Raw genomic sequence first — 11,353 nt, 5'->3', positions numbered from 1 at the left:
CATGGATACTAGCAGCCACTAAATTCAAAAATCATAAAAGTTTTGAGCCAAAGTTGAGAAATTAAGTTATTGAGCAGACATTTTTTTAAAACTAAAGAATATGTACAAAGAACTGCGAAAATACTGTTAGTTTTCATATCTTTTTTTTTTTAATAAAAAAATATTTGAAATAAATACAAAGAATTGGACAAATATAGTTAGTTATTCTAATTGCTTTTATGAAAAATAATTTCATTAGCTCATACTATTACTCAAATTCAAGTGACTAAGGTGTTAAACTCATTTATGATCACCTCGTCGATTGAACTGGTTAGTACCCACAATGTCTAAAAATTGTTAAACATTTCGAAAACATGATACATAGTATTAAAATCTTTGATCAAATACAGTTTTAGCCAAAAATTGATGGAGGGAAGAAGTTAAAAATGAAAAATGTACTCGTAAAAAATATTTGGTCAACTCCACGCTGATCAGATGTTTAAACAAATATTTAACGTTGGGCTAGGGCCCAGCTTGACCCAACTAAATCCTAAATTGATGGGGCCAAGTTTACAAGCCCAATGTCCATATCTGGAGTGTTCTCGATTTCGAGCTTAACACCGCCCTAAAACTCGCCCTTTCTTGGGTAATTTTTAGATAACGCCCAAAAGAAACGACAAATACCAAGGTGCCCCCAATAGTTTTTCATTATCTCGCCGCGCGCGACCATTCTGTTTATTTTTGCCGTCAAGTTAACTGAGCTTGGTTCAAATTTAATGAAATGTCCGCAATGCCCAGCATTTGCTTTTTCCTTTTTTGGAATTCGCTGCGTAGTTCAAACTACCGAAGATCATACAAAATCACAAAGTTCTTATAAATTAAGAAGAATAATAACCCACCCACAAACTAGTTAGAGAGAAATAAAAAATTTAAAAGAATAATAACTTCATCCACAAATTAGTAGGAGAGAAGTCAATTATCAAAATTACCATGCAAACTCACAAAATATGATTCTATGTGTGGGGGCTATTATTTATAAGTTGAGGATGATTATTATTATTATGAGATACAATAAAATTGATTTAATATTTATCAATTTTTTAGAAATTTAGAAGAATAATAACTTCACCCATAAATTAGTATGAAAGAATTATAAAATTTAAAAGAATAATAGCAATATTCATAAATTAGTGGAAGAAAAATCAACTCGCATCCTAATATATATAAAAGCAGGACTATTTGAACCCACTAATTTCCTTTCCATGCCCTCTTTTTAATTAAGAATTTTATTATATAAATAATTTTTAAAAATTTATTTGATTACCCTTTTCTTCTTTTTCTCTTCTCAATTTCACAAATTCTCATTAATTCATTTAGATATATTCTTTTACCTATAAATAATTGATATCACTAACTAAGAGAAACAAAATCTGTCATTTGAAAATGAAAATTAACAAATTTTTATCAGCCATGAAAGTCACTAAATATAGAAATTAATTTATGCCAAACATAAAAGCTGATGAAAATCAAGAAAAAAAATTCTTATATATAGAAAGTATAAAATAGAGATCATGATATACTAAAAAAAACCAAAAAAATAAATCCAAAAGAAGGCAAAATTGAGTGTTTAGTTTGTAAAATAGAGAGTAGAGAGAGAATACACAATTGTAAAGTAGAGAGAAAAATATATTACTAAAGGATAATTTTAAATTTTAAAATTTTTTAGTAATAAATTTATCTTTTAAAATAGGTGTAGAGAAGAATTTAGTGAGTTCAAATAGTTACTTTCTATATATAAAAGTATGTATTTATAAAGAGAAAGGTGTTTGATAGAACTCGAACTTATAGAGGTCGATCTAAATTTCAAAGTTTACTCAATCACACTGTTGGTTGTTTTTGTTAGTGATGACAGAGATTGCGGTAGCTTATAGCTTCACCGTTGACAACCATTGTGATGGCAGAGGAGGCGGCAACAAATTGGGATTTTGTTGCTTTACGTGAATAAAGAGAAGAAGCGATCCAAAAAAGAACAAAAGAAAATATGTGTAGTTTTGAAATTTTTCTCAATCTAATACCTGAAATACCATGAATGCCCTCAAACGTTAAAGCTAACGGTAGAATTTGCCGATTTGGGTGCGCGGTGGTATAAGGAAAAAGATTTTGGGGTACGGTGTTAAAAGTAGTTTCCTTTGGGGGGTTCGCTAAAAATGACCTTTTTTTTTTTTTATGATAAGCCCTAAAATGCTCTTTTCAACATATTACAAAACCCTCTCTTTGCTGATTCGAAGCAATCTCAACATTTTCTTCTCCAAGCAAGCGGACGTTAGCATCTGGACTTCGAGTCTTCTGTGCAGGTTAGTATCCAGTAAACCCTGTTGGCGTTAATCTTCTGTTTCATTTTCCTTTGTTTGTGAGATTTTGGGTTTTTAATTAATTGTTTGTAGATTGATTTAAAGTAATACCTTTGCTGCTGAGGATGCGGAGAACAATAAAAGAATAGTATAAAACTTAGCTTTTGGTTCCTAAAACGTTTTGTAATTTTGTTATTGCGTGGGAGTTGATTAGTTAGATCATATTTGTTTAGTAAACAATTGGTCTTAATTAGTTAATAGGTGTGGAGTTGGGACCTGAAAATGCTTTTAAGCCCACAAGAACATAATCTTGTTCTGTTCTGTTTGTTTTACTAATGTTTGATTTTTTCTGCTTAATTTCGTAATTAGTGATCGGTTTTTGCTGTTTTCCAAGATAGAATCAAAATTCTGATAAATTTAGCCCCCTCTCTCGTTTTGCGTCTTAAGTTTGGGTATTTGGTGAGCATAACATTGTTGATTGTGGATATATCTGCAGGTCCTAAGAACTTATAGGAGCTACCAGCTTTTTGTCGTAGAAACCATGGCCAAGCATCATCCTGATTTGATCATGTGCAGGAAGCAACCAGGGATAGCCATTGGAAGGCTCTGCGAGAAATGTGATGGGAAGTGTGTGATTTGTGATTCCTATGTGCGTCCTTGCACCCTTGTGCGAGTCTGTGATGAATGCAATTATGGTTCCTTCCAGGGTCGATGTGTCATCTGTGGAGGGGTGGGAATCTCTGATGCATACTACTGCAAAGAGTGCACACAGCAAGAGAAGGACAGGGATGGTTGTCCAAAAATTGTCAATTTGGGCAGTGCGAAAACGGACCTGTTTTACGAACGTAAGAAATATGGTTTTAAGAAAAGATGATGATAGCCCGCTAATTGTTTTTGTAGCAAGAGCATTTTATCTACCATTATATACAATTCTTGACGATGATGGATTTTGAGGTGTTTGAAGTTGGAACTAAGATGTGTGGCATCTGTAACCACGAGTCATTAGAGTGACTTATTATCTTAACCTCTATTCATTACTGAAGCACCTGCTTATATTCTAATGGGTTCGGATTGTATTTGAACATATCTGTAATGGAAACTTCTGCTTAAGTAACCTCATTTGTTTCTATTAGGACTTGGTTTTCAGTTTAATAAGCATGAGTGATCTCAGTAGTGGATCAGTTGATGGTTATGTGTACTTTGTTTGGCCACGGTCAATCTTATTTTGCTATTAAGGAAATTTGATGACTTAGTTCAAGAGTAGGTTGGTTGCATGTCGATTGTGATGGGTAAAACGCCAAAACCCCTGTTTATTTGACACTTTTGGAGGCTTGTGAAGTCATATGATTGCGATTGCATAATGCATATTCATGGTACTCGAACAAGCCAAGTGCCATCAAAGGCGAAACAGTGTAACAATTCACTCTAGTGAAAGCACTGCACTAAGATAGTGCTTCTAGTCCTAGCCTTCCGTGAAAGGCAGCAGCATATTTGGTGGGTTGAGGGAGACTTCAAATTAGTTTTGACTCTGATACAGGAAAACAATTCCATTATGGAATGTATCAGTCACTAAATATGGTGCAAAACTAGAACTGACAAACCCCGGCCTTTCAGTCACCGGATGATTAGTTTATAGAAAATTTATTGCTGATGGCATACATAGCGTCTGTTCTGTGATCTAAATGTTGCTTTTGGTAGCTAATCATCATATTACAAAATGGTGTCCACGACAAATAAGCAAGTTGACAAACTTAAATGGTTTCGGTCCCGAGTCATGATCATTGCAATTTAGAATGGAGCCAACAGTAACTTGCAACGTACAGACTCCACTCCAGGCTCCTACCGACGGTTTTTTTTTTTTCCCCCCTAAAAAAATCTTTGGCAAAGGCCATCGAGAATGTGAATTGAAAGGTCGACTTGAAAGAAAGGTTGAAGAAGACCAAACACTTAATACTTAAAACGAGCAATTGGAACAGAATGACAGAAGTGCTGAAATCGACCTTTGATCTTGCATTTCCAAGTAAACACATGCATTAGGCAAAAATTTCAGATTCACTTTGATTGGCCATAAATTCAAGGCTTGCTGTTCAGCTTGCTTCTTGCCCGTGAATCAAGTGTTTTCTTCTTCTGATTTGTAGCAATTTTAGCTTCGATCTCAACTGCAAATCAAGCTCCTCATGCATTGCACATACACTCAATCGCCAAAGAAAGTGAGAGAGAGGTGCATTGTACTCTTACTCTAGATTTGTGAACAATGAACTCCCAATAGACTGAAGTCACTCAAATATTATGATTGAGTGTATAGATCTTTCATAGGTTAGTACAAAGTTGCCTATCCCATTATAAGCTAAAATATTACTATATAGGGTATGATAAAATTGGACTAATTAACATACTATTTGATAACTTAATAAATGAGTCCATCGGAATTATTCATTAATATTTGACATTAATCACGTATTAATTCGATAAAACATAAAAAATAATAAAAATATTTATGTCAGTCCATAATATGTGACAAATAGATCCAACAAGAAGAAGATAAACGTTGTGGCCAAAATGACTGAAACACATGAAGTGTGAGGGGATAAAAGGAAGGAAAAAAAAAATCTAGATATGGGTTTTGTAAAACTCTTCAAAAACTTTTAAGTGGCGTACGAATAAACTGATACCGTATGCAAACGTTATGCCACATTAACCAAACCATACTCACGTCCTACATAACCCTTGTTTAATTAGACTAAGATTTCAGCACAAGGTCTTTGTTTTTGGATTATAGATAATACGCAACATGCATGTAATTAAGAAATAAAACTTAAAAAATAACTAATGAAATGACAAACACCTTAATTGAGAATAATTATGTCCTTTAAAGAAATTATTTGACCAAACTGATTGATCGATGCCAGGTGCGGGGTTTAATAATGTAATTTCACGTTCTTTCTTCTGTCACGTATATTTTTATGACAATATTACTGCTCATCGTGTGAGCTAATGGCTCTTTAATCACTCTTAGGAAATATGTTTATTTTTCAATAAAGATTTCTTATAATATTTTTTAATTTATTAGGATTCCTATTTAAGAAATAAATTTTTTTTTTTTGGAATCTGACTTATTTAAGAAGAAGTACAACAAATATAAGAAAAGAAATACTTCTCCTACAAATAGACAATTTTTAATGCGAGAGAAACAGTAGATTCATTGAAAAATTGAGCGTTATTGAAATTTTGTGCGTGAGAAGAATACTAAAATGATTGTAATAATTTTTCACATAATAAATTTTTCTTTCATCATCCTTGGCGGCAGTGATTTTTTTCCAGGATATAAGTTTTCCGTGATTGATTTTATTCTCTATCTATTTTTCTGTTTATTATTTATTTGATATTTTTTACTTGTAAGATTTTGGGTGGGATTAAAATTTCCTAAATTACTCTTTAAACAATAATTATTTTTGACTCCCAATGGCTTAACACCCCTATATACGATGAACCCATTACCCAAAAAGGAAACAACATGCTTGAAAGTCGATATCAAAGTAAAATGATCATTTATCCACCGTGTGTTTAGTGTTTGGCAAGCATCACAATCATGGACAAAGCTGTAGTGATAAAAAAGTCAAGAGTTTCTGACTTTTGATGGTAGAGATCAAAGTTCAGGTAGAAAGCAAAAACAAATCTCTTTAAATTTAAAAGCACTCATAATTGTAAGTTCTTACGTATTATTTTGCCAATAGCATATATAAGAGGCAATCCAGATTTTTATTATTGAAGAACAATCGGAATCTTAAAATTATTTTAAATGACAATTAGACTCCACCATCCAGACCCTATTTTATTATAATTAGTTAAGTTTAGAGATGGCAATGATCTAGGATGGTCCGGATTTGACAATCCTGGTCCGGTCTCAAGTAGTAAAAATAGGAGAAAAAATTGGGCCAATCCCAAACCACTCAAAATACCGTCCCGGACCAAATGGCCCGAATGTCCTAAATATCCCATTTAATTAATAATAAACAATGATATTTCCGAAAAGCAAGCAATAAACAATCAACTTAATTTATGAATCAAATACAATCTATTTGAAAAAATAATAAAAATTCCAATACAATTATATTCAAATATAAAGAAAGAGAAGTCAAATACAAACTTACCGAAATGCCAGATGAGGTGGCTGAAGGCGAGCAAAAATTGAGGATGAGCAACACGCGGCTGTGTTTTAGTTTTAGGTTAAAATACTTTTAGGTTTCCAGTTTAATATTTTTGTTTTAAATTTATTTAATTAAACTAAAAATAATACAACAAATGGGATTGTGTTTGTTACTTAGACCTAGAGTATATTGTTGTAATGCTATTTGAATCACTATTGATTAACCATTAGTTTAATTTTACTTACTTTTAATTTTATTAATATAGTATTTTTTCTAAAAATTACATATGACAAACGGGACCCGCGACTTAGATCCTGGTCCCTTCCCACACATTAAATTGGGATTTTTTTAAGTCCCAAATCCCACCTGCTTTTAAAATTCGGCCATAAAATACCAACTAATATCATCCTAAATAGTTCAGGATCAGGATTTAAGATCATTTGGCATCCCTACCTACAGTGTTTAGATAAGGAAAGTACTTCATATTCGAGGACATTAAAGCAGTATGGCACTTTAACCTCAGTAACCCTATATGCATCTAATTATTAAATAAAATTCACCAATGAAAGAAACTTTGGATGTTCATTTTTGTTTTGAGAAGATGAATATAACTGTTTATTTTTTAGACAATTATCTTCCTAAGAGTTCAATGGAACAAACCTATATTGAGGGTGATAGTGCATTATCATTGAGGACGTTTATGTTAATGCTCTCATTTTCATCGAATAAATAGAATTCATAACGAGAAGGGGAGGTCTTCTTGTTCATTTGAGAATTTAACCTTGTATTTTGAGAGCTTAACAACGAAGCTAGGGGATCCCGGTGTCCTTTCCTTTATATTAATTTCCGCTTTCACATTATATCACGATGACTTTTTTCGTATAACAAGCCAACGCCTTGTCCTTTTCAAGAAAAGGAGGCGAGAAGAGCCCTCGTTGACTGAAGAATGGACGGCTGAGATGCCAATATGAATTGAACAATTCATGCATCGAACGTGCACCCACTATTTTGCAATCGTCAACTCTTAAAATTGGCTTTATTTCTGCCACGTGTTTCTAGGCTCCGGGCTGTGGCTCATGCCCCACGCCTATAAATGGCCTCTCTTCTGTATCCACCGCATTCGCATAAACAACCACAAGTCACCAGCAAATTAATAAGCAGAGATGGGGTGTGGAATTGGAGTTTGGTTTTGTTTCTATCTTTTGCTTGCTTTTGCTTCTGCAAGAAACACTCTTTTCATTTCAGGTATGTAATTTGCTTCTGCTTTTGCCTTTTAGGGCTCTCGATATTAGTCGTTTCATCGAAACAAGTTCATGCATTTATTTGTTTCTTCTTCTTTTCACATGCGTATCCTATCCTTCAAAGTTCGTGTTTGAACCATATAATTTTTGGCATTAGTGTACCTGTTCAACACTTGCAAAGTTGCAGAAAAGGATTAAAAAATGCTTTTATATCTTAAAAAGAAGTGTTTAAACATTTCTATTTCTAGCTACATGCCCATTTAATCCTCTTTAATTAAGCATAATTATTTGCGTTTTAATCAAGTGTGCATGCGTGAATGATCATAAACGTTTTGGTGAGGGCTGTATTGTACTGCGTGCAGATACAATAAGCCAGCCAGCTAGATTCTTTCAATTTGGTCGCCTAGATTTTCTATTTTCTATTACTATATTGAATTATACTTCCACAAGAGACTGTCCTTGCTTCATCTACAAATGCATAGTTTAGCTCATTTTTCAATGATTTAATTAAATCTGCGGTGTTTGTTTTAAATCATCAACAACTCTTGTTATATTAAGGGGTAATTAAAATTCCCCTTTAGTCCGTAAGAGTTCTCATGCTTCCAAAACTGACTTAAAAAATTTGACTATCATTTACGTATGTTAGTGTTAGTGTTAGTGTAAAAGATTACCTGTCGATGAGCGGTGGTAAAAATATAATACCCTTTTGCCTTTGAAAAAGTGACGGTAATTTTAATTCCAACAGAAGTAACTATGGAGATATTTTAATTTTGTTTTTTTTAAAACAAAAATGAGGACTGCTAAAATATATTATTGTTAAGCTTAGTGAGACAAATATCTTATTACCGGTTGCATCTAATTAACAGGGAACCATGATGAGATGGTAGCCATGGGATCAAGAAGGTCTTTGACGGCGAACCTCGCTGATTACGGTGAGCCATCGGCGAACCACGGGCATGATCCTCCCTCGAGGGGCGGCAGAGGTGGCGGTGGCCGGAAAGGCTGAGAAACATGCCTCGTGATGCATGCTTTAATTACTTCTTGACCATCATAGGGAAAAAAAAAATGTATGCATAAATAATGTACAAGTCACATGCTCCCGTTTTGGCTTGTGCAAGGGAGCTGATACACAGTGTCTTCGTTTTATGTACCAAATAAAACGTACGCTCTAACTCTTTGTGTGTTATCGAATACCAACTATGCCGATCATAGAGAAGAAAATAAATCAGTAAGTTTACCAATTGTCGTGTGCCCATAGTTAAAATTTAAAAGGCTGCACTTCAATATTCAAATTTACTTCACTCTGCGGACTTGATCTATGTGACTAGTGTCATCTCAGTGCCAATTAATTTGGTATGACTTTACTACGCTGCCGCCAGAAATAACTTTTTTAATTAATGCCATTTTACCTTTTAAAGTTGAACTTATGGAGGTGAAAAAAAAAATATTTTTTACTCTATCGAACAAAATTCGAATTTTGAGTTGTGGGAGTAAAGATTGAAGTTCTTTTAAGGAGTTATTTCTTTTTTATGTTTGAAATTTTTTAAAGAATTAATTCGATTAGCTGAAAATACTCTTTTTTATCTTCACAAATTTACCTCGTGCTTTACGTAATATATCCTTAAAAAATTTGTCTACTTAAGGTCCATTACGAGGTAATATTAATCACTTTCTCATTCATTGCAAACCATTTGCCAAGAATTTGCTTTTTTCTTCATATGTGAAGTAAATATATTTGCACTAATGGTTAATAATTCTCATATCAGTATCAGTATCCAAAAAGAGTCGTGAAGTTAAATAAAATGCAAGAGTGAAGGGGCTGGAATTTACCTTCAGTCGTATTTTTGATTTGTGGAGAACTTGTTACAATCATTGGCCTCGAATCCACATGGGTGAGTATCTAAAAAAAGCACTTTGACGCACAAGTTATTGTTTAATCAAGATTAAATAAAGAGGAAAAATGGAGAAAATGTGTTTCTCTCTCTAAGTATGAACATTACTTTTGGAGGCTAAAGATCTCTTTTTTCTTAGAGATATGTCTCTATTTATAAACGATGAGTGATATGAATTTAGAATTTTGCTTTGGACACTCAATCTAACGACATGTGTCCACCCATAATTTATGTGCACATGGAGGTGAATATGATCTAAGGAACAGTTGCCACATTTGCATAAAAAATGTACATTCTCCACTCATTTTTGTAAGATAGAAATAAATATGTTTGATAAAAGAATCATGATCCTCTCCTGATCTGAACACTTTTGATCTTTTACAAATCTTGTGCCACTTGTGTTTTAATATTAGTGAATGATTATGATTTAACTATTTTTTTTTAAATTTATTAACCATCAATTATATTAACATAATTTGCTCATATGAAAATCAGTTCAGGATCCTGATCCTTGATGAAAACCCCAAACCGTTCGACTTAATGCCTCGACGGATTTAGTCTTGGCCGGAAAGCTGTAGTTTGAAATTTGGACGCTCGCTCACCAGCATCAAAGGATCAAATGAAACCTTCCGGAACATATCTAGCTGATACGCGTGATTTTCTCTATATTAAGGGCTGAGGTGAATTGTGGGATAACGACAATGGTACAATCACAACCTTATCATTATTGTTTTTCCAGCAGTCAATCTTGGCCATTGATCGAGATTCTGTTATTCTGGTGCAGATTTTTTCCTATATATGCAGAGCTGTAGTATTATCAATATTACACATCCCAATCCTATAATATACACCTCAAAGAAAGCGAAGAGCAATGGGATTTTTGATACGCCTCATTCTCTGTGTGTTGAGCATGTCTGCTTTTGCAATGGCTTCGGCTCGAAACACCATTCCACTTCCGGTCTCAGGCATGTTTCCTAATTACAAAATTAAGGACATGTAATGATTAATCCACAACTTCAGTGCCATTGAAGAGGCTCATAAGATGTCTGGAGAAATGTATTTCTGTGTAAATACATACATACAGGAATGTCCAAATATTGTAGAATGCGATTTAATCACACACGCTCACATTCATAAAGGGTTGATAGTCTGCAATTTAAAACGTGCAGCAACTGCACCTAAAAATTTTTCATATACATTAATTTCAACCGCACCTAAGAATGCTCATATTTATTATACATAACGTGGTGAGAATACTGTTGGTAGTTTATGACCTTTTATCAGTAACGGAATAATTGACCTTTTCAGGAAATAAAGAGATGTTGGCGATGGATGGAAGATCTTTGAAGATGGACATTGATGACAGCTGCGGAAGCTCAACATCGAACAAAGTTTCAGTTTCCTTAACGGCCGAGGTGCTGGATTATCATGATCCCGGGCCTAACCCGGGGCATACTCCTCCTGCTCCTCCTAATGAAGTTGGCGCACCAAGGGACAACAATTAAAATGTTAATTAATGTGATGTATATTATCATTGAAATAAAATCTTGACTTTGCTTCAAGACATGTACAACTTATTGAGAATAAAGGAGCGGATTGGTATTTGATAGAATACTGTTATGTACGCAATGCAAGTGTTCATGAAGTACATAATGAACAGCTGAAAGAGCTGACATGAATTATGTCAAATTCGTTTCGGATCCTTCTTTGCTCATCAAGTACTCTTACAACAAACAACTAAA

The 11,353-nt window shown here is 33.7% G+C and overlaps 2 protein-coding genes across 2 annotated transcripts; both read left to right on the top strand.

Annotated features, from left to right (window-relative positions):
- The first annotated feature begins 2,183 nt into the window (after positions 1-2,183).
- On the top strand, positions 2,184-3,444 carry LOC102627702 (PHD finger-like domain-containing protein 5A). The gene is made up of 2 exons (XM_015533281.3): positions 2,184-2,333; positions 2,827-3,444. Exon 2 carries the CDS (start codon positions 2,872-2,874, stop codon positions 3,202-3,204), a length of 333 nt encoding a protein of 110 aa, XP_015388767.1. The 5' UTR covers positions 2,184-2,333; positions 2,827-2,871; the 3' UTR covers positions 3,205-3,444.
- Positions 3,445-10,291: 6,847 nt separating this feature from the next.
- LOC107178360 (protein PSY1-like) lies at positions 10,292-11,223 on the top strand. Its single transcript, XM_015533405.3, has 2 exons — positions 10,292-10,576; positions 10,920-11,223. Exons 1-2 carry the CDS (start codon positions 10,483-10,485, stop codon positions 11,114-11,116), a joined length of 291 nt encoding a protein of 96 aa, XP_015388891.2. The 5' UTR covers positions 10,292-10,482; the 3' UTR covers positions 11,117-11,223.
- Positions 11,224-11,353: the final 130 nt, after the last annotated feature.

The sequence above is a fragment of the Citrus sinensis genome, chromosome 8 (assembly GCF_022201045.2).
Source record: "Citrus sinensis cultivar Valencia sweet orange chromosome 8, DVS_A1.0, whole genome shotgun sequence".
Classification (NCBI taxonomy): domain Eukaryota; kingdom Viridiplantae; phylum Streptophyta; class Magnoliopsida; order Sapindales; family Rutaceae; genus Citrus; species Citrus sinensis.
Note: the sequence above shows the minus strand (reverse complement) of the source record. Positions and strands in the feature narration are given on the sequence as shown.